The sequence below is a fragment of the Panthera uncia genome, assembly GCF_023721935.1.
Source record: "Panthera uncia isolate 11264 chromosome B2 unlocalized genomic scaffold, Puncia_PCG_1.0 HiC_scaffold_24, whole genome shotgun sequence".
NCBI lineage: Eukaryota > Metazoa > Chordata > Mammalia > Carnivora > Felidae > Panthera > Panthera uncia.
The window spans coordinates 67,863,648-67,887,789 of NW_026057580.1; the positions used below are offsets into that span (position 1 = coordinate 67,863,648).

A 24,142-nucleotide genomic window follows, 5' to 3' on the forward strand; every position below is an offset into this window, starting at 1 on the left:
GTTAATAAGTCTTTATATTAAACTTTCCTCAGTTTGATTACTGTGTGTGTCTGTCTTCTAATTGGCCCATGAATAATACAGACCTGATACCAGTAGTAGAGGGTTCCTAGGGGACAGACTCACAAAGGTGGGATTTGGGGATTTGTTTGGTTGCACCCTTGGGCTTGAACATGGTGCTGAGCTCCTTGACAATAGGAAATGGAATGCTAGTAATCCTTTGCATGCAGTGGCATGACAATTAACCAAGCTGTTATCCACGGTAGGTTGTGATAAAGTACCTACTGAAGTGTGTGCTTTGGGAGCCCAAATTGCTACCACACTGACTCTCAGGGCAGTAATGATGACCATAAATACTGGGGTGTGGGATGGACTTTTTTGGATGCACTTCAGCACTTAAGAAGAAAATGACAAGTACTGGTCCTTTAGGCTTCCACAGTAGCCTTTTAAAAAATCTATTTCTTGTAGTCACAGGGGTAATACTGCTAAAAATGAAACACACATTTTAATTGTGCAGAATGCTGAATTACAATGACAGTTGAATTCACAGTCCTGTCATTTCTCACTGCTGTTGAGATGGGCTCTCTCATTTCAGTGGTCAGGATGCAATCCCAGAATAGCAGCAGGCAATTGCCAAGGACAAGATGGGTATGTCTATTATAAAAAGGGCAGCAGGGACATCTCAGTAGTCAGATTACAGACCTGGCACAGAGAGATCTTTTGCTGGTCAATGTGTTCCCCCAAATGAGAACATATGGGCAGCCAACTAGAATACTACTCCATCTATATAGGAGGAAAAACTCTGGTAGCCTAAGCCTGGCCTGAGTCAGCACAGTGGAGTGTCACAGTCTCTCACCCAGATTCCATACCTAAGTCAATTCACAGAGCAAGGCCCCTTGCCTGCAGGGGAGGCTGGATCCCCCTTGAGAAAGGACCCTATACCACTGCTGCAGGTACATTGTAAATCTTCTTCCAAACATTTTACTAAGGGATCTTCCATCATTTGCTAGAGTTACTGTTCATCAGAAAGGAAGAACATCCAGACCATTTGGTGAAGAATAAACACTACGTCTAAATTAATTCTAATTCCTGGGAACCCAAAACACACTGTGGCTCACTAAACTGAAGGCTTACAGTGATGTAATAGAAGGAGTCACATGTTCAAATTACAGTGGACTCAGTTGGTCCACGGACCCACCAAGTGGTTTTATGTCTGCAGTTTGTGAATGTATAATTGAAACAGACATAATTAACAACTGAAAGGACTCTTATATTGGTTCTCTAACCCATGAGTTGAAGTCTCATTATAGTAGGAAGGGATAATAGGAAGCCCCTGGAACTTTCCCTGTCAAGAAAGCAAACTAGAAGCAACATTACATCCCTGGAGAAACTGCAGAGATTAATGCCACCATCAAAACTTGAAGGAAGCAAAGGTGATGATACCTATCACATCACTACTTAACTCACCACTTTGGCCTGTGCAGAAAATAGGTGGATATTGGAAAATGACTAGGGACTATCAAGTTCACACCTTAATCAGATAGTGATCCCAATTGCAGCTGCTATCTCAGATGTAGTATCTTACAGGGATAAATGAATATCCTCCTGGTATTTGTTATGCAGTTATTGACCTAATTTGCCATGCCTTTTGCTCCATAACAAATTGTAAGGACCATGAGGAGCAGTTTGCTTTTACCTGGTAGAGCAGCAGTATTCTGTCAAAGTCTTGACTTAAGGCTTTGTCAATTCTGTTCCCTGCCATGATATAGTCTGTAGACACCTTGATCATCTGATAGTCTACAAAAATCACATTGGTCCACTATGTTGATAACATTATGCTGATTGGGTATGATGAGTAGAAGGTAGTAAGTGCTTAGGTGCCTTAGTAAGACCTACAAGAACTAGAAGGTAAAGGGCAGAATTCCACAAAAATTTAGGCCTATTAATCCCAATGAAGCTTCTTGGGGGTGCAGTGGTTTGGAGCATGTTAAATATCCCCTTCCAAGAAGAAAGACAGGTTGCTTCATCTCACACTACGTACCATGAAAAACAAAATCATGATGCGCAGTAGGCCTTTTTGGATTTTGAAGGCAACGTGTACCATATTTGAGTTTGCTATTTCAACCCACTTATAGACTAATGTATAAGATTACTAACTTTGAGTGGGGACCAGAGCAAGAGAAGGCTCTGTCATGAGTTTGAGTTACAGTATGAGCTGTGCTGTCATAGGTCCTAAGATCTATAGGTCCAAAGCCAATGATACTAAAAGTATCCTGGCATGTATGGAGTCTTTATCAAGCCGAATCCCAGGGCAGAACCCTAAGATTTTGAAGCAAATCTATGCCCTCTGCTGAGGATAACTATTCCACTTGTGCCTTGCTTGAGACTTATTACCCAACCATGGGATAGTAGGTGAACATGTGGCCTGAGCTTCACATCATGATTTGATGTTGGAGTATCCACCTTGTCATAAACTTGAGCATGCACAGCAGCAATCTATCATCAATGGAAATAGTATACAATTGACCTACCCTGCTTGAGCAGGTCTGAAATGTACAGATAGCTTCCGTGAACATGTGGCTCAGACTCTTTCAACACCAACTTCTGTTGCATCCTCTTCCTCAATCAATAGCTCTAGCCTTAGGTGTTTCTAACAACTAGCTAGCCAATAAAAAATTTAAGCCTGGTTTATAGACAGGTCTGTATGACATATTGGTTCCACCCAAAAGAGGATAGCTGCAGCACTATGTTCCACTCGGGGGTGAACCAAAAGGGGGTGAAAGAAAACCCTTCCCTGTGAGAATTGCGAGTAGTACATTTGGTTGTCCACTGTGTCTGATCTGAGACATGGCCCGAAGTACATATCCACACTAATTCCTGGGTAGTTGCTAATGGTCTGGCTGTGTAGTCAGGGACTTGGAAGAAACATTAAAGGTTGGTGACAAGTAAATCTGGAAAGAAGTACATGGATGGATCTTGGAATGGGAACACACTGTGAAGGTATTTGTGTCCCATGTCAGTGCCCAGCAAAGGGCTTCTACAGCAGAGAAGGCTCTTAATCGGGTGGATAATATAATGCACTCTATGGGTATCAGTCTAATTCCCCAGCTACCCCAGTGCTTGCTCAGTGGACCCATGAACAACGTGGCCATGGTGGCAGAGCTAGAGGCTATGCATGGTCTCAGCCAACAACATGGATTTTCCCTTATTAAGGCTGTCATGCATTACTGACAACTGCCTAATCTGTGAAGAGCCAAGACCAATACTGAGGTTGCAATATGGTATTACTCCCATGGGTAACAGCCATCCACGTGATGGCTATTAAATTGGGCCTTTGCCATCATAGAAGAGATTCTTCAGTAGAATAGACATATTCTGGATTTGGATTGCCTTCCTGTGTCTATAATGCTTCTGCCAGCACTACCATCTGATGCACATACTCACAGAATGTTTTATCATGGCATTTCCTATAGCATTGTTTCTAATTAAGGAATAAACCATTTCACAGTAAAGGAAATGTTGCAGTGAACTCATGCCCACGAAATTAACATCCCTGGACACATGGAAATGGCTGGTCTAATTGAAAGGTGGAATAATTCACTGAAAACTCAGTTGTGACTGTTGGGAGATACCACCTTGAAAGGATGGAGCTGTTTCACAGGAGGTGACATATGAATCCAGGAATCAAGGGGTGGAAATGGAAGGGACTCCTCATGATTATACTTCTCATCTCAACAATCTCAAGCTGTGCTGGTTTGGAGGTCTTCGTTCCCAAGGTATGTTTCAACCAGGGACACAACGATGGGTCTGTTGATACAAGATCTAAGATGAGACTGCCATTTGGCCATCTTGGGATGGGATTCATAAGTCGCTAAACCGATAGGCAGCAAAAGGTGTTACTCTACTGGCTGGAATGGTCAATCATGATTACCAAGGGGAGATTGTACTGCTGGCACACAATGGAGGAAAGACCACATCTGGAACACGGGATTCTCTGGGTGCCTGAGTACTTCCATACCCAATAGAAAAGGTTGATGAAAACTGTAACAATCAAAGCAGGTAGAACAGTGTGACTCAGACCTTTTGGTAGTAATATTTGGGCCACCACCAGGAAAACAATCAACCACTTGAGGTTCTCAGCAAAGGCAAAATAAATATTAAGTAGTGGGAGGTCATAATTTACAGAAACAAGGGCTTTAAGGTTTGAATCCACCTGTTGCCTGCTCCACCATTAGAATGAAAATGGAGCTGAACCATATGAATGAATATTTCTTAGCTAGGTGGTGTGTGTTTTGTCAGCAGACAGTACTGGAGGGATTTTTTTTTTTTTTTTTTTTCCCTGGTTCTGGGCAAAACTCGAGCAGTGCACATAGCTTAGCAGTGGAGTATCACTGGTGTGGTACCTCCTGTGGCTGGTTTACCCTGCATCCCCTTAGATGACTTCAGATTACCACTGGGATAACATCCCCCCCAGGCATAGCTGCCTAGCAGTGGATTTGCAGCTACCACTAACTTCATCCACAGAGCCAAGGTTGTATCCTGAAATTATTTCTGGAATTCAGCTTGAGGAGAACAGTCAGTGGCCACTTCTTATACTTGTTATGCCAGTATCGTTTAGAATTCTTTACTGCTTGCCAAATTATTTCTTAAAATATTACAGATAATATGCCCCATCACTCCAATCCACTCTTACAGTTAATATTTTATGAACTTTCTCTGTTCTTATTATGTGGCTTGTCTCCTGATTGTACTCTAATGATAAAGACACCACAAAGACAAAGACTTGAAGAAAATATTGACTGATGAAAATCCACTGACCACAGATTAGCTCCCAGCATATTTCAAGATAAAAAACCCTCCAATTGTTAAGACAAAAAAAAAAAAAACACAATTCACAGAGGAAGTACAAATAAGCAAATAAATCATTTCACTTACCAGAGTATTAAAATTTAACTTTGCCAATATCAGATGGAAAAGATACATAAAACATTCTGATACCCCAGCTTGTGGGAACTGGAAGGCAATCTCAGTCTGTTAAAATTTTCAAAGTGTAAACCCTATGATGCAAATTTCCACTTCTCTGCATTTACTCTAGAGATATATTCACACATAAACAAGGGGGAGGGCGCAAAGATACTCTCTGCAGAAGTGTCAGTAAAAACTAAAAATTGCAAACCTACGATCCTTCAATAGATGCTTATGATACTCATACTACATATGCCAACAGAGAATTTAAGAATTTGGTGTGCGACATACACTAACTTGTAAAGATCTGCAAGTAGTAAGCGAAAAGAAGTTGCAGGATGATGTTAAAATAAAAATCCACATTATGTATTTTCTAAGGGTACGTAATAGTACATAAAAAATGCTGGGGGGGGGGGGTTGGTTGGTTCACACCACACCAGTTCCAGTAATTACTTCTGCAAAGTGGAGGGCAAGCAAGGGAAAGGGATTGGGGGATGGTCAAAGCCGACATACTTATGTTGAATAGTTTAAGGAAAAATTATTTGAGAATATGTATTTACATATTCCTTAAATTAAAAATTAAGACTTTAAAATGCTCATCTTGAAAATAGAATAAAATAAAGTAAAATCCTCATCTTGAACATTTTCTTCCGGCGAAGATGAAGAACCTGTACTTACTCTCACACTGAAAAACGGGACAACACACACGCAACAGTAGTTTCCAATACATTGGACTTTGAGCAAAGAACAGTGATCCTTGAAAGACAGGGAACGATCAACCCAGCTTACTGCCTTGCATTTCTAAGCAATGATGTAGGGAGGACACCCAGACAGAGCCCAGTGGACTTCCTGAGTTCAGATGGAACTAAAGTCAAGGCAGTTGAAAGCAGCTGGAGTTCCCAGAGCAAAGGACCAGGGTGGCAAGCCACGGAAAGAGGAGCTCCAAAGATCTGCAGAATGTAGTCTCAGCAACATATTGGTCAGCACGTGCACAAGCTAACTACCAAAGGCTGGGGAAGCTTCCCAGGAAAAAGTATCTGGGAGCCTGCCCCAGGCTAGGAACAGAGCCTTTTCCCACTAGCCCAGACTAGAAAGGCCCCATAATCCAGGGACACTGGGTATACAGAAAGGTCTTGCCTCAGAACTGGGGAACCCTAGAATAAGTGCTGCTCTGCTCTCACCTAACAAAACTTAAATGCAAGACCTTGATCATACTGTTTGTTTTCTGTGTCCCAGAACCAAAATAACCAGCATCAAACAGCTTAAAATTTACAACTTACATGCAAAAGAAACAGGAAAAGTATGACCCATAATGAACAAAAAAAATCAAACTGACCCAGTATTAGAATTAGCAGACACAGGCATTTAAAAAAAGCATACCACTGTATGATCAAAAACTAAAGATTGAGTATGTAGACATGGAAGATAAAAACCATGAAAAATGAACTTCTAAAAATGAAGACACCTGAAATGATAAACACACTGGATGAAACTATCATTAGGTTTAGACTGTAGCATTAGTGAACTTGAAGACAGTAATCTGACATGAAACAGAAAAAGATTAAAAAACCGAACAGTGCATGGATCAGCTGTGTGTCAACTTCCGGCAGCCTCTGTGACATCAGAACCCCTAACAAAGGGAAAGGACAGAAAAAAATATATGAAGAAATAGTAGTTGAAAAATGTCCAAATCTGATGAAAGGCATATATCCTAAGAGACCCAACAAACCCCAAACAAAAGAAATGATAGCACAGCATGTCATAATCAAATTGCTCAGACCAGCAATAGAGAAAAAAAATCTTAAAAAGCAACAAAGGAAAACAAAGATATGTACTGAGTAACAGAAGATGAAAATGACTGATTTCTCAGAGAACAATGCAATTGAGAAGACAATGGACCAACATCAGTAAAGTGCTGTAAACACTAAAGCACTAAAAATTTCTAAAGCTGGCAAATTTCCTCCACTGGCAAATCCGTATCTTAGTTACTATCTGCTGGTCTTGTATAACAATAGAGTAGACAACCCATCTCCAAACAGACTGATAAGGTAAATTCACTATCATTAAATTTCATAATCAAAATGCAAAAAACACTTCAGTTAATAAAAAATTGAACAGATTGATTCAATAAACATGTAGATTTATTTTAAATCAGTTTGGTACATGATACAGGTTGGTTTTACAGTTTTTAATGAACTGAAATAGAAATTTCTAAATACAGCAGTGTCTGCCTGTGCAACAAATATCTGTAAGGTAAAGTAAGGTGTTTTGATAGAACTACATTCGCATGAACAAATCAGAAGAAAATCTGAAAAGGTTTCCATATACCTTCTGGATTTTAAAAAAACCAAATTTTTAATGGCTCAAGATAGTAAATTGCTAAAGGAAGGGGGGAAAAGGCCGTGAGTTCTGTTGTAAGAGCTCTTCTTGCAAAATCTAACTGGTTTCATATTATGGTTTTGTTATTAGAGCAATATTCAAAATTACAGAAGATGAGAAGGCGCCATCAGCTACATTTTCACAAAAATTGCTGTATGGACATTAATGTGTGATAAGGTATTCACATCTATGTAAATGATAATTATACCACTGTAGCTAAATTTTGCCACTTTGGGAGGAATGGAAATTCTGTATATTTTCAAATGAATCTTGGATCTTCTAGCACTCACTAAAAACTAACAGCCATGGCACCATAATAAAAGTTCTTGTGAGGTTCCTAGAACTAATTACTAATGAATATTACTAATGAAAACACAAAAATGTGAGGTAAACCTACCTTTTCCCAAAAACCTTTGAAGCCAGAGATTTTAAACAATTAAGGCACTTGAAAAGATTAGGTGTATGTACAAATGTGCAAGTAAAACAAACTTTAGCTGTACCAGCAAGTAACAAAGAAACAGTAAATCTTCATTTTAAGAACCTTGAATATAATCTAAATGCAAGGAATTTTGGCTAATGAAATGGACCAAAGCAACTTGTCATCTCCTACTACAAAATACTGAAAACCAAGTGCTAAACTCAGCCCTTAGAGGCTAAAGAAACTAAAAACCTTTAATGACCTAGAAAAGCAAAACCTTTCTTAAAACTAATGTAAACCTCTGAACTAATCCAATATGTCAAAGGCAGGGGAGAAGTCTCCCTCTAAAACTGAAAAAAACTAGTGCTGCCTAAGAAAACTAAAAAAAAAAAATTAAAGTATGCATGCTTATATTATACTACAGGAACAGAAACTAAAAAGAAAGGACAGGAGAGAAGGAGAAAGCAGGAGAGAAAGAGAGAAAGAAGAGAAAGCACAATCTGTCTATCCTGGGCAATCATCATTAAAAACCTACAGTAATCCAATCAACCAAAAATCCCTAGATTTTCTAAAATTACACTGGTCACATTTCTGGTCTCAAAACTTAAAATGATTGTCTCGTTAAAGAACTAGTAAATGACTCTAAAACAACTTCCTTCCTTCTTGCCTCATAAAAATAGTTACTTTTCAAGAAAGCTTGGTGAAAATCCTTTCATGGTACAACAGTGTTGAAGTACAAAGGAAAATATAATTAAATCAACTTTAGCTTTATACTTTTTAACAGCCTAAGAAAAATGCTGGGAGGTTCAATATGTGAAGGCCTTCAGCTTTGTGGAATATCTTTTAGCTTAACTTGCTCGGGGCTGAAATCAAATAGTATTTAGTTAAATACTAACAGTATGATATCTAAAAGCAGGTTTACTACATCTTGTCAACAGTTACATCATCAGACCAACCTTTACCTTCCTTAATGTAAAAGAACAAATCACAAACATTTTAAGTTACAGTCTACCTTTCAGTCTGTCTTTTAAGGCACTGTTCTTTATTTTCTCAGTGATATAAGGTGCTTTACAAGGATGAACAATAACCTGCTATTCTTTAATGGTTTGTATCCTTTCCATTCGCTCCTTTAAATCTGGAATGTAATTCCCTGTGTGGCATCTTATTTCTAATGTAGAAAAAATAACTGCTATCGAGCACAAAATTTTACTCTAAAGATACAGTTTACTCTAAGGATACTAAATTTATAGATTTATTCCACTTTTGAAAGGACAGCCAAAAGTCCACCCGATTGATGCTCCTTTGGCACATTCTTCTCAATTCTGGTCACTAGACTACATCCTGAGTTAGGATGAAAATAATGCAGCTTTCAGGCTTTAAAATGACTAAATTTAAACTGCCAAAAGAGTCATGAGGTTGTCTGCGCAGGACAATGTTTTCCATCACTTACAGAGTTACATTTGGTACGTCAAGAAGAGAGAACATAATCCCACAGCAGCAGCCATTTAAAATAAAAAAAGACAGCCACAAGGATTCATGCAGAATATTTTAAATATTCCTGTTGAGCAAAATGATTTAAGTGATTTTTCTTCAAGGACGATGCTCCAAAACATCCTATATGCATCCTCTGAAAATTTAAAGATCCTGGAATAGCGTCTTCCATGTGGGACATCTTGAAAGATAATATTTTGGTTTCAGTGAGTTATACACCAGTCCTTGTTAATTTAATGGGTCTGTTTACAGAGTGTGGTAGTTTCGTTCTTTCGATTTGCAGAATTTATAGAGAAAGAAAATTACAGCCTGCACACCCAAGACGAGGACAATTCCTCCAATGAAACTGGCTGCATCAAAGGTAGACTTCCGTCCAGGTTGTGAAGTCGGAGTTAAAGTGGTATTAGTCGTACCTGTTAAATAAGAGCGGAAAAATAACACTTGGTAAGTCTCACGATCCTCTATCATAATTTCAAGACCCACCTGAGCTTCTACTTGGCCATGTGCTCAATTCTATAAAGCATTTGCTCTTGGGTCAAGTCTTTACAGCTAGAATCTATCCCTAATTAAGGAAACCAACCATTTATCAATCCCATTCACTCCATCCAGCAGTATCAAGCAGTCAATGCTACCATATAAATCCAAACACAAAACTAACAGCAAAACATTCTCCTGGTACATAAATTATGCCCTGGGAATATGTAAAGCACTTTAAAAATGTGCAATTTCTTCAGACTACATATATTTTTACTTAATTATTACAGTAAATATTAATATTTGTTACGGTAAATACTTGAACATTCGTACAACTTTTGAATTTTACTAAACTACATAAGGTAAGTAAAAATTTGGTTGCAATTCTTCAAATCGCAAAAATTACCTTAAGTATCTACAATTTATAATTCCAACAAGCAAAAAACCTCATTATTAAAGGTACCGTAAATCTTGCTTGGCAAATTTTATGAGCATTACCAAACCATATGGAAAAAAAGCAAAAAAGTTTGAATTCCTTTTCCAGAGAGTAAAATGTTTCTAGAGAAAACAAAACATAAATTTCTTTTCAAGGAGTAAAATGTTTCCAGTGGAGCACCATCCATTTTACTAAAAAGCAATTTCATACTTAAATTTTTCTTTTTTCTTAAATAGAATATCAAATAGACACTGGTTGTAGTGGCTGTTTGATAAGCTGGCCACTTTAAAATTAATTACAACTGTTCCGTATTTCTTCCTGTGAAGACAAAATGGCTTCCTTGAAACCAAGAGAAAGGTAGCACAAGAATAAGCGAAAAGAATAAAAAAAACATAAAAGAACAGTATTTTAAATACAGAGAGGAGGATTCATAACCTACAATGATCTGTGGCATAACCTGAATATGATTTCATTTATAATACAAATTAAGTTACTCTTCAGATGCACTTTTAGTATCCAAAATCTATGAAGAGCTCACCAAACTCCACACCCGAAAAACAAATAATCCAGTGAAGAAATGGGCAGAAAACATGAATAGACACTTCTCTAAAGAAGACATCCAGATGGCCAACAGGCACATGAAAAGATGCTCAACGTCGCTCATCAGGGAAATACAAATCAAAACCACACTCAGATATCACCTCATGCCAGTCAGAGTGGCTAAAATGAACAAATCAGGAGACTATAGATGCTAGAGAGGATGTGGAGAAACAGGAACCCTCTTGCACTGTTGGTGGGAATGCAAACTGGTGCAGCTGCTCTGGAAAGTGTGAAGGTTCCTCAAAAAATTGAAACTAGATCTACCCTATGACCCAGCAATAGCACTGCTAGGAATTTACCCAGGGGATACAGGAGTGCTGATGCATAGGGGCACTTGTACCCCAATGTTTATAGCAGCACTTTCAACAATAGCCAAATGATGGAAAGAGCCTAAATGTCCATCAACTGATGAATGGAGAAAGAAGTTGTGGTTTATATACACAATGGAATACTACGTGGCAATGAGAAAGAATGAAATATGGCCCTTTGTAGCAACGTGGATGGAACTGGAGAGTGTTATGCTAAGTGAAATAAGCCATACAGAGAAAGACAGATACCGTATGTTTTCACTCTTATGTGGATCCTGAGAAACTTAACAGAAGTCCATGGGGAAGGGGAAGGAAAAAAAAACAAAAGAGAGGTTAGAGAGGGAGGGAGCCAAAGCATAAGAGACTCTTAAAAACTGAAAACAAACCGAGGGTTAATGGGGAGTGGGTGATGGGTATTGAGGAGGGCACCTTTTGGGATGAGCACTGGGTGTTGTATGGAAACCAATTTGACAATAAATTTCATATTAAAAAAAAAGAATTATAAAGGAATGTAAAGAAATGGTGAGGGGGCGCCTGGATGGCTCAGTTGGTTGAGCATCCAACTCTTGATTTTGGCTCAGGTCATGATCCCAGCGTCATGGGATGGAGCCTGCCTGAGATTCTCTCCCTTTGTCTCTCTCTTTTTCTCTCTCTCTCTCCTCCTCTGCCCCTCCCCCACGTGCGCTCCATGGGCACATGCGCGCTCTCTCTCTCTCTCTCCAAAAAAAAAAAAAAAAAAAAAAGAAATGGTGAGAAATATGGCTGAGGTACACATTTGGCAGTGCTAGCTTGGCTTTTTAGACCTTTCCTCAAAAAAAGATGGCTATATTATCTTCACTCTAATTGCCATGATCTAACACAGCACACAACTAATCACTGTTTAGTAATTTAATTTGTAAGTTATAAAAAATTAGATCTCGTCTACAAGTTGTACTAAAAGGTTTTGGAGAAACATTACCACATTTAACTCTAACATGTCATGCCAAATGCGGTTACACATTAACAAATGAGAAGGACTCTCAGCAAACCTACCATTACTGCTCTAACAGCCAACTGTCTTGGTCCTCCAAAATGTAAGAGATGAGTTTTACTCACAACCATTCATGAATAAAACTGGAAAATGGTGGCAGAAACAGTACAAGGCAATGTTGCACACGCATCCTACCTCACTGTTAGTTTAAAAAACCCTCAATTACCTGATGTAGTAACTGTGGTGGTAGTTGTAGAAGAGGAAGGCAGAGTTGTGGTTTTAGCTGGAATGTAAACAAAACTTATTAAAAACGTAAATTCCCAAACCTCTCAATATCTAACAATTTGTCTTTAAAAATAATGCTACCAATTTCACATGCTTTCCATTTTTTAAAGAATAAAGGCCAAGTTTCAGTTAATGGTTCACTAACTTATCTACGTAGCCAGAATACTAGCTTTTAAATGTTTCTGAAAACATCAAGCAAGCACGAAATTGTATCCATGTTAACATCTATGTACATGTTTATGTATGGAATTTATGTACACAGCTGGATAAAACTCGCAAAGAAACGCACAGAAGGGCAAGAATTAGTGTTTAAGTAAGGGAACTATATGGGTTTGTTTTGTTTTGTTTTGATAAATAACCTTGCTTCTGTGGCAAAAACTATTAACTTAAAAAGTCATCGTAAGAAACAGGTGCAACTCAGTACTTCTCCAGTAGGTATCAAGATAGCCTTAACTTCTTTCTTTCAAGGGGGTGGTAAACTTTTCTTAAAAAGGCGGACAGTAAATATTTTAAGCTTTTTGTACACTGTGTAGTGCAAAAGCAGCCCAGGACACCATGCATCTGAACAGGCATGGTTCTGTTTCAATAAAATTCGATTTATAAAAGAACAGGTCCTCAGGAGTCAAAGACCCCCAATTTAAATTATAAGGGCCCAAAGGTAAGCTCTAGTCTACCATACTACATGAATTCCAATAATTTTTTTATCTGAAAATACCTATAAAGAAATGAACACTTGTGAGAATTAACCTGAATGTAAACACATTTTAGGAACTAAAGCAATGTATTAACAGACCTCTGTTAGTACTAATATTACTAATAGTACTCTGTTAGTACTAACAGATTCTAATAAAAGATATGTTAACAATACTGACAGGATATTCTCATACATGTCTGTATCCCTTTCTCTCAATATGAGCATTGCTGCATACATTCCCTACCCTGCTCTTGGAGAGACAATTAGGTCATCTCTCATTTCTCCGTACTACAAACATCTTGCAGGGAAATACTTGATCTCATCTCTGATAGGACTGATTCTTATACAGAATTCCTAGATTAAAGGGTATGATTATTTTCAGACTTTTAATCCTTTAAAAGTTTCTGTTGCTTATACATTCTGTGTAACACACTAACACTTTACAAATTAGACATATATTCCTTTCAATCTTAAAACAACACTATCAACAAATTTTGTCTGACAATGGATGGTAGAGAAAGAAAGTTTACACATTTTCTGATTCTCACGAACAATCCTCTGAACGTGGTACAAACTAATTCTTTTTTTATAAATAGGCAAAACATTCACACACTTTTACTTTTGACTGAAGTAGGGAATATACTTCTATTGACCCACAGTTCCTTTCATTAAAAAAAATAATTCAGCAGTTACAAAAGTTGCTACTGGTGATGGAAATATAGAAAATACAGTAAATTAAGTAATCTCATGCTGCTTCCAGCCAGCCACTTCTCTAGGTATGTATGTAACAAAAAATTTAAAAATGTGCTAAAACTTGATAGTTTGTCTTCCACTTAATATATTACAAATATTTCCGACCACATTTCTAACGTAATTTAGTCATTCTGTTATGATATTATTTATTGACATTCATATTTATAATATACATATGTCATGACTATGTATGTGACTATGTATAATAGACTATGTATAATAGAAGACTATTATAATTAACCCCAGTGAACACCCTTCTAAGTAAATCAGATTCCCTTTGAATCATTTCTTTAATAATCCCTTAATTTTTCACTTGCTCTCTTTCCACAGTAGGTATGAAAAGAGACCATGTAAAGGTTTGTTTTTCAACCACTAATTGCCATGCAATTGGTGCATTTTCTATAAGCAAGCCCTGGCTTCTTTCCACTTTACAGAACCCAAAGAGACAAAACAAGGAAGACTCCATCGTAGTTCGCTGGAGAACCCAGTGCAGAGCAAGCATGAAAACTGCATCAAGATCCATGGAGGAGAAATTAAAAGTGAACCCACAATGGTTTTAAAGAAATTGATTCCCCCGCTCCTACTTCCAGTTTACATCCCACCTTTAGGAAACTAATTTTCCCTCAACGTCTCTGCTTTCATCAATCTTTAACATCCTCCTAGTCAGTGACTTCTAATGGTGCTACTACTGTGTGCTCTCCGCAAGTTCTGTAGCATTTGCAGATCTCTATGGCATGAATATTTCCACCGTAATTCAAGCCACCAACATGGTATCACTGAATGTGTAGCTGGGAAGAGCTATGCACAACTGGCAAGCAAAACCTGGTAACAAGCTAGCTCACCACTGCCAATGTCTTTCAAAATGAGTTCTGGCCCTTACTACAACATCTGACCACTTTTTCCTCTGAAAATAAAAGTTTCTTGGACACACTTCTCTGCCCATCCCTGCTCAGTTTCCTCTCCAGTCCTCTTCTTCTCAACTCTTACGTGTTACTGTTTCACAGAGTTTGGTTCTTAAGCCCTATTCTCCTCTCTACAAGCTGCTCCTGTGGACACTACTACTGCCTACTGATCAGCTTAATCTGTACTGTTAGCAAAGAGCTGTGCCATCACCTCCATCAAGTTCTATCACTTCTACTTCCTAAGTCTATTTGCATACACCTGCAACTCTTCCCCTAGTAGTTCCCCAGAATTCCCACCACAGGTTATCTATTCTAATCTCCATGTGTCCACTCTTGTCTTCCTTCCAATCTGTCCTCCCAATCTGGCTCTTGACCTGTTACTGTCCAGCTCAATTTTTCCTCACCGTGTACTCCAAATGCAATTCCCTGACCTCATTACACTCTTTCTCATCTCCTTCACCACATATGCCGTTATTCCACATATACACCTTCCTACAAACATCTCAACACACTGGGCTTACTTACCTTTTTCGTAGTTCCTACCACAGACAAAATGCTGTCTTACTTCTATCTCCAATCCCTATCATCTAAGCCTAGTACTTTCCTGGAGTAGACTTTTTTTTTTAATGATTTACTCCTCCTATCACTTTGGTAAAGATTTTTAGAAGAAGAAAGAAGGTATAGTGAAAAACTTTCCAGCTGTTTAGGCTGAAAAGCCTATCTTTCTGGAAAGCAATCAGTACTTAAAGCCTTAAAATAATTCTATCCTCTGACCTAGGAATGCTGTTTGAATCAATCCTATCAGGGTTAACAGCACATATTTCCCTGTAAGACATCCACTGCATGGAGAATGACCGATGACCTAACTATCCAACCAAGTGCAGCATGGTTAAAGCACATACAACAATGTTTAAGTAAGAAGAAAAACAAATTCAAACATGTATGAACATACCATCCAATTTCATAGTAAGTATATTTATTTAGATATACCCACAGAAGAGACTGGAATAACTTTATCACTGAAAACATTTTGGTACCTCTGGATGATGGGAATTATAGGGAATTTTAATTTCCTTTAGGCTTCTGTATTTCCCAAGATTTCCACAAAATCCACAAAAAGCAGTGTGTGAACTCAATGTCCAAAGATACAGCAAATCCTCCCATGTACAATGAATATGTAACACTGGAGTTATGTGTCGCTGTCACAGACAATTCATATTAATGTAATTATGGTCCAAAACTAAATATATCTACTAGTTTTTTAAATTATACTAAACTTTTAGGTACTTAATTGCTAACAAATTATCCATCAGAAGGCCTTGCAAATCCTGAAGAAGAGGAAAAGAATCAATTATCTTGTATTACCTGTAGAATTGGTTGGCATCGGAGTGGGCTCGGGTTCTATTTAAAAGAAACAAACATTAAGTCCAAGCAATCTCAAATATCACAATCTATATACTATTTTCCAAATTGCAGTCATTTGAATACCACTTTTATAATTTTTGCATTTAAGTACCACCTTGCGGAGGAGACTGACAGTTGCTCTGAATACTCATCTCCCCTTCTTTAGAAATGGAAGCACCAATCTAAGGTTGACACTTCCCTCCCCTGAGGAAAGACAGACATTTTTTTGGCCTCCCCTGCAGCTAGGTAGTCAAGTGTAACTTCTAGAAAGCATCTGTAAGGTAGATGTGGGCCTCTCTCTTTCCTCTTCCCGCTGGCAGGAAGACTAATTGATGGCTGGAATAGGAGCACTCACCTTAGAGAGTAAGGTCAGAGAGATTCTTGAGGAATGCCAGTAAAGAGCCCGAGTTCCTAATGGTTGTAGAGCTGCTACTCTAGCCCTCTAGCTACACCTGAGCCCAGACTTCCTTTACATAAGAGTGAAGTCTGTCTGTTGCTTAAACCACTCTAATTTGGGTTTTCCTATCTTTCATAGCCCAAACTAATTCTAACTGATACATCCTCAAATAAGTATAATTACTTATTTGATTTTTCTCTAAATTACTATCTTTTAAAATGTCTTACTTGGGGCACCCGGGTGGCTCAGTTAAGCATCTGACTCTTGATCTCGGATCAGGTCATGATTTCACAGTTCATGGGACTAAGCCCCTTTTCAGGCTCAGCGCTGACAGCTCGGAGTCTGCTTGGTCTTCTCTCCCTCTTCTCCACGCACCCCCTCCCCACCAGCATGCACACGCGTGCGCTCTCTCTCAAAATAAACAAGCATTTAAAAAAATACTTGTTTTGGGGCGCCTGGGTGGCTCAGTCGGTTAGGCGGCCGACTTCGGCTCAGGTCATGATCTCACGGTCCGTGAGTTCGAGCCCCACGTGGGGCTCTGTGCTGACAGCTCAGAGCCTGGAGCCCGTTTCAGATTATGTGTCTCCCTCTCTCTCTGACCCTCCCCTGCTCATGCTCTCTCTCTGTCTCAAAAATAAATAAACGTTAAAAAAAAAAAAATTTTTTTTTTAAATACTTGTTTCTAGAAAGTATTATCATGAAATCACAGGTCTGATTATAGTTATTAGTGTTTTCTAATATATATCAAAATAGACACTAAAATTGTTTGCTCTTTTACCACCTAAACCATACTATATTCACTGTACATAAGGGATAATGGACCTCACACTAGTGAAATTCTCAGTCACAAAGTTCAAGTTCGAATGGGAAAATGCCTACTAAAAGTAAATTGTTACAGGTAGTCATTCAAGGCTACTGACACACTCCAGAAACCTCTTTTGCTCTATTTAATTATTACCTATGCACCAAATTACAAATTGACTTCCCTATCCATTTGTAATCTTATTTAAAAAATCAGTTGTTTCATCTACGAATTTAAACTATTTCCTGAGCAAAGAGTTATGGTTAAAGAGTAATCAATTTCCTCAAATTAAAGTACAAATATGAGAAAAAGAGGGGTGGCCTGGTGGCTTAGTAGGTTAAGCGTATGACTCTTGGTTTCAGCTCAGGTCACATTCTCACAGTTCGGGAGTTCAAGCCCTGTTCTACGCTGACAGCACAGAGTTTGCTTGGGATTCTCTTTCTCACTCTCCCTCTCCCCCTACCCTGCTTGCTCTCTCTCTCTAAATAAATAAACTTAAAAAAAAATGAGAAAACAGAGGAATACAGAAAAAATTCAACCATTAATACAAACTATGCTAGAGAATGTGACAATCACCAGTACCACAACCAAGAAAAGTGCCAGAACAAGGTTGTCTAGGCCTGTAAAATGCAAATAAAGAGAAGGTCTAAAATGCAGGGAGTTTCCAGAAGAGTTAAGAAAAAAAAAAAGAAAAAAAGTAAATGAGGAGGTATCTCTCTATCTGCAGCATTCCACAGTGCAGCCAAATCACTAAACTAAGATACAAAACACTGTCCTTTGTATCAGTATGAATATGTTATTTATATCCAAATTTCTAACAAGATTAGAATTATGGAAATGGCAAACCAAATACTGAACTAAGGCTTCCTGAGGCAAAGATCTTCCTCACCTCTCTGGCCACTTTCCCCGACAGTCAATGTGAATACTTACCAGAACAGAATTTTGTGCCATTCAACACCTGGCAATCACTAGCTGTTGAATTATGGGAACAGTAGCTTTTGTCTGTTACGGGGAGGAAAAGACACAGAGCACCAATCACTTGCTTATATTATCTTTGACTTTGTTACTAAGCTCCAGAATTGCTTCCAAAAATCAAACTCAAGGATAAATACTTTATAAGTCCACAGACTGATAAAATAACTTTTATTTTCTTTTCCCCACTGTTTAAGAAGTAATACATAGGATCCCTCCAAATATTCTTCTAAACTCATCATAAATATACTGAACAGATAAATCGGAAAACACTCAGATCACAGAACTGTGGCATGACTACCATACAGGGAAGGTTGCTAGAATCTACAAATAGGGCTGAGTCAGTAGGGAGAAACAGTCAAGATCTTTAATAAAGGCTTAGTCACCACAGGAGGTGCCCGGATAGCAGCAGCAGGACCTCTGTTCCAGATCTCTGCTTTGGTCATCTACACTTTCTAAAACTGCTTTCCTAGATGGTCAGACGTGTAACAAGAGTAAGGGAGACCTTTCCCCAACATATCCTACAGTAAAGTATTGGAGCCCAAAAAAATACGCCAAGTCCCAAGGAGAAGAGGCGTGTGCTCTTAAATTCCATTTTATGACTTTAAAAAAAGGGACTCTTAAACAACAAAAAATTAACTTTACCCCAAACTAAGCTAATACCTTAATTTTAAAAGAAGTTTTTCAACTTTTTTATGTAGTGATATATCCACAATTCTTACATTTTTTTAACGCACAAAGAAGCTTAACATATAGTGTTAGTTTTTTCTTTTATATACATATAAACCAGATAGACTGTTTTACTGATAAGAAAAAAATGCAACTACCTTCCATTAAAAAAACAGAACATGCTATAATTCCGCAGTCCTGACAAAAACCTTATTGGCATTTCAAAGTATCTTCAAGTAGCTCTTTATCCCTCAAATTAAAGGTTACTCTCTTCCCATGTCATTCTTCTTTCATATTTAAGTATCCAACAAAGTTTTATAAGGTCTCCATAGTTCATCTAGTAGGTGACAGAAGATAAATGCCTCCTTTTTCTAGACAACTATTTTCAGGGGAAAATTTTACAACTTTCTTTCACTGCTAATTTCAGTGTACCTGTACCATTCCATCTTCCAAATCTTTAAAATCTCTCTTCCCTTGGGGCACCTGGGTGGCTGTCGGTTAAGCATCGCACTCCACTTTGGCTCATGTCAGGATCTCACGGTCCTTGAGTTTGAGCCCCATATTGTGCTCCACGATGACAGCACAGAGCCTGCTTGGGATTCTCTCTCTCAGTCCCTCCCCTGCTCACGTGTTCACGCACATTCTCTCTCTCTCTCAAAATAAATAAACTTAAAAAAATAAAAACTACTGAACCTTAATTATCCCTCTAAGGAATTAAAGGTGTGGGGACAGAATGGGAGACCAGAGTTTTGGGGGGAAATGTGAAGCCACGGGCACTTTAACGAAAAAGTATTTGACTTGCAAAATAAATAGTAACACACTATACCAAATTTTCTACATAATTTTCAAATGTTCAGGAATGCCCTGTAGAATACCTTAAAAGGTTAAAACAAAACAGTTTGCAGCCTCAAAATTGAAGCAATCTTTTCCTACCTTTACATTCTATCCAAAAGCAGGTAGTAGCATCAAGGCTAGCATTGAAACAGGAAACACAGCTGTTGCGGTTTTCACAGATATCTGGTGGGGAGGGGCATATAAAACCAATCAATTGATAACTCACTTTGAGTTTGCATCACTTACCTTTTTTACACAAATGTGAGCATTACATATGATACTGAACTTACTAATTCAGAGAAGTGGTAAAACGTTATATAGCCCATTGATAGATGAATGGATTAAAAAAAGTGTATACATTTTGCAGTATTTTTCAACCACAAAAAAAGGAAATCTTGCCATATGCTACAACATGGATGAACCTTAAGGGCATTATGTGAAATTAGACATTCAAAAAAGGACAAACACTGCATGATTCCACCTATATAAAGTATCTAAAACAGTCACAGTCAGAAGCAGAAAGTAGAATGATGGCTGCGGGGAGGGGAAATGGAGATTTGCTGGTCAAGCAGGGTATAGTTTCAAGTAGGATGAAAAGTTCTAGAGCTCCTCTGTATAACATCGCGCTTACAGTTAATAATGTACTTTACACTTAAACATTTGTTGGATTGGTAGACCTCATGTTAGATGGGTTTTTTTTTAACCACACACACAAAAACACTTCATAAATTGGCTTAATAAAAATTTCCTATCATTATAAATGACTGAAGAAGCTGAAATAAACTCAAGAGAAAGGGAAGGAAAAAACCCCACAAGCTAGTGAGAAGGCTCAGTACCTATCTAGACAACCCTTTTTCACAGGTCAGCTATTTCACAGACACTCAGGGTTTCTTGAGCCATTTTAAAACACCCATAAAAAATAAAAATATTGGGAAAAAAGGCTATGTTATAAGGCCAACACCACACACAGGGAAATCACTGCCCTAAAACATCAGCTGAGACACTGGAATTTTTAATAGTAATAAAGATTTGTTACAGATTGAACCCAAGCTCTGATGATGCCCATTCTGAAAACCTCAAGAGATTCGGAACTCATAAACGGCCTGCTCTTTCCAGGGTCCTCCATGAATGGAGGGTAAGAAACAACAAGACCTGGAAGGAGCAACATCCATGTACACATAATTTAACAAGTTAGCAGGGTTTTTGTCAATAATTTAAACCAAATGACCAAAAGACTTTAGAATAGGGCTCTATCCATTTTCCTGGAAGGTTGATGCCCCCCAAAACATTCATATTTGCTTTCCCCATGCCTTAAAAAAAACAGTTCTGCATAGAGGCAACGCATTTCAATATTTTATGACTAGTATTCATCAGGGACTGGGACATATATAATACCCTGAATAAGGGGTTCACAAAATAGAAAATAAATTCTGTAGACGTTTGTATACTGATAAAAAAAAAAAAAAAGCTAGTTGTCTAAAATCTTTTGTGCCTGATAATTAATGTTTGAATAGCATAATCAATGTTATTTACAATGAACTAAACTTGCTACCTTTCATTTTAGACTGAAGCTTATCCAACTACTATTTACAGAAAACAAAACATCTTTGCACAACTTTCAATTACAAAAAGGCAATTAACGGGAATCTTCAAGCTTCTCTTGGAAAAATACACACAACACTCCAAAACTACAATTCTGGGAAAAAACTGCAAAATCAGCAGGAGACAATACACATTGTGCTCTATCCTCTTAAAAACAGTGCAGTCAGAATATCCAGTATCGTACTGCAATTTACTTTCCTCATTTAACAATTTTTGAATTTTACTATTACATCTTTATAAACAATTATACATTTTATTAAACTGTCATGAAACAAACCAAAGGAAGACACTGCAAAATAGTATCATCAGCCTGAGGGAATGGGGCGGGGGGGAAACCACGGTAAATATCCTGACACTCCACGGCAATTCTTTGGTCAAGATGCCAGTTACTCCTTACTCAATATTAACTACAATCACCAATTATACTAAATTGCAGGTTTTAAATATCTAGGGCTCCTTCACCTTTCTACCTTAAATTTATCTTCCCTTCTCTTTTGTGTTGTAAAGACATTGCCAATTCAATGTACGCCTCAACCAGTACCCAAGTCTACTGCAGAGCTTAACAAAGGGTGTGTTCCTGATCGGGTTTTGGAAAACCAACAGACCTGGGTTCCAATCCCAGCTTCACAATCAACTAAATTTACGCTTCTCGCAGTTACTTTAACTCCATCTTCCTCCTAGATTTCACTGCCTATCTTCTAGTTTAGCCTTAAATACCAAAAAGGATACGTGAAGCACTGAGTACACGAATGGTTACTTTTTTTCTTTGCACATGGCAAAGTTTTAATTAATCGAATGCCCAACCCTCGAGTATATCTCATACCTATCCGCAGAATCAATATAGTTAGATCCCAGGCAACTTATTTTCTCAGACCGAAGTCGGAGACACTAGCAGCATTAACGTCTACGGTTTCTTTCCCTCTTTCGCCAACTTCCGGAGAAGCCTCCTCTCGGAGGCAGGACCTGGGTGGGCAAACGGCTAACCCCAAAGAGAGGGGGATTCGACTTCATCAACAACTTTGGAGGCGAGTCGCCTCGCCCCATGATCAACCCCACTGCAGCCACCGCGGGAGGAAGCCACGTCCCCTCTTCCGAGCGTGAAGTGAGACTGGGGATTACGAGGCACTTTTTGAAAGCATGTCGGCGTGGGGCACTCGGGGTGGCAAAGGCCACGGAGGCTCGACCGCCCCTTCTCCCCGGGGCGCTCCCCACCCCCGCCACCCCGAGCCGGGCCCCGGCTGGACTCGGACGGGCCGCCATGTTGCTGGAGCGCGGCCCGCCCGGGCCCCGCGCGCACCGCGGGCAGGGCAGGCGGCTCGGCTCGGCGGGCGTGCCAGTGCGGGAAGCCCGTTGGGCCGGCCCCCACCTTGTGCTGGAATGGTGACCGGCGTTAGAGTCGTCACCGACGTCGGAACTGACTTGGTGGTCGCTAAAGTCGTAACTGCAGTCACGTTCGGGTCCGGGGAGACGTCCTGAGCCGCGGTCAGCACACAGAGCGCGGCCAGGCAGGCAACGGCCCACGGCAGCTGGCGGGAGAGCCCCGACATCACGTCCTCCGCGCAGATGTTCCGGCGAAAGCTGCTGCGAACTCCGCTCCGTCAGTCCCTCTGTCCCCTGCGGCACCGCCTCGGAGAGTCTGGTCCCCCGCGAGATCGCGACGGGGTCACGTGAGGGGCCCCAGGCCACGGCGTGCGGGGGCGAGGCGGAGCGGGGGCGGACCGCGGACGATACCAACTGGAATCCTACGGGAGGGGAAACGGGCATCGAGAGGAAATCGAGGGACGCTGTCCCTCAAAGCAACTGAAATATAGCGAAGAAGCTCGGCAGATGCAGTAAACTGTTTCCTTTGCCTTCAGGTTATCACCCAGGACGCCGCTGGGCTGTTCTAGTTCCTGCGATAGGGTAAGCTCCGACCCTGGCTTGAATGGAACAACCTACATGAGGTGGCGCTCGGCGTCCACCCGAGCGACCAGCTAGGCTGTAAATGCGCGGTCCCACGTGACTTTCTGGGCCTCCCCTCCAGGATCTGTGTCCGCTCGGCTGTGGTTTTCGTGGAGTGCACTTAGAATCAGGACGTGAATTAAGTTTGTGGTGTGTTCCCGCATTCCGAGGGTGCTTGCACAGAACTTTAGTGGGACCCGCGCTTCTGTCCTTTGAAAATTGGTTTTTCTGGAAATAACCCTGTGTTGGGATCCCCCAGGGAAATGAAGAAACCACGTGGTTGAGTTTCTGCTCCGCCGCCCACCTAGGGTGAGCGGCTAAAACGCCGAAAAAGTCCTGCCTTCAAGCCGGAGCCGAACACCGTCTACCTCTATCACACTTGCCCAACCTGTCTTTTCTGAATTTCTATTTCAGCCATTGGTAGCAGAAGCCAGTCAACGCCACCACTACACAGAGAATCAAAGACAAGCTGGGTTGGAAATCCGTCTGGTCCGTTCCCACCCCCACTTTGCAGGTGAGGAAACCGAGACTCAGAAAAAGTGACTTGACCGAAAAACGGTGCTTGGCAACAGGGCTGAATTTCGAAATGCCTGTTAATGTTCTGTCACTGCTCAGGTTTTTAGTAAGGGTGAGCGCCATCTGATGCCCAGTCTCACAAAATATTCACAATTGCAGCCGTGCTTATATTAAATAGTAAAAATTGGACTATAAAAGGTATTTTAATGCTGTTTTCAGTTATTTGTACTTATCATGCAAGTTCAATTATTCACATTTAACCCTAATAAAATAGCGCGAACGTTATTTGCTTTTTTTGAGATCTGCTTTGCTATGAAAAAACAGAAAAGTTGA

The 24,142-nt window shown here is 39.6% G+C and overlaps 1 protein-coding gene across 1 annotated transcript; it reads right to left on the reverse strand.

The window, feature by feature from the left end:
* Positions 1 to 7,085: 7,085 nt before the first annotated feature.
* On the reverse strand, positions 7,086 to 23,021 carry CD164 (CD164 molecule). The gene is made up of 6 exons (XM_049654150.1): positions 22,719 to 23,021; positions 19,850 to 19,933; positions 18,206 to 18,277; positions 16,038 to 16,073; positions 12,265 to 12,321; positions 7,086 to 9,663 (listed from the first exon to the last, which is right to left on the reverse strand). Exons 1-6 carry the CDS (start codon positions 22,897 to 22,899, stop codon positions 9,497 to 9,499), a joined length of 597 nt encoding a protein of 198 aa, XP_049510107.1. The 5' UTR covers positions 22,900 to 23,021; the 3' UTR covers positions 7,086 to 9,496.
* Between the last annotated feature and the right edge of the window lie 1,121 nt (positions 23,022 to 24,142).

Bases quoted from the DNA above. Each gene is read 5' to 3' on its own strand.
- CD164 (XM_049654150.1), bottom strand. From the start codon at position 22,899: ATGTCGGGGCTCTCCCGCCAGCTGCCGTGGGCCGTTGCCTGCCTGGCC. The intron at 16,074-18,205 runs GTAAGTATTCAC...TCTTTTAAATAG, and splicing joins TGGCACAAAATTCTGTTCTG to AACCCGAGCCCACTCCGATG. The intron at 12,322-16,037 runs GTAATACAAGAT...TTTACATTCCAG, and splicing joins GATGCCAACCAATTCTACAG to CTAAAACCACAACTCTGCCT.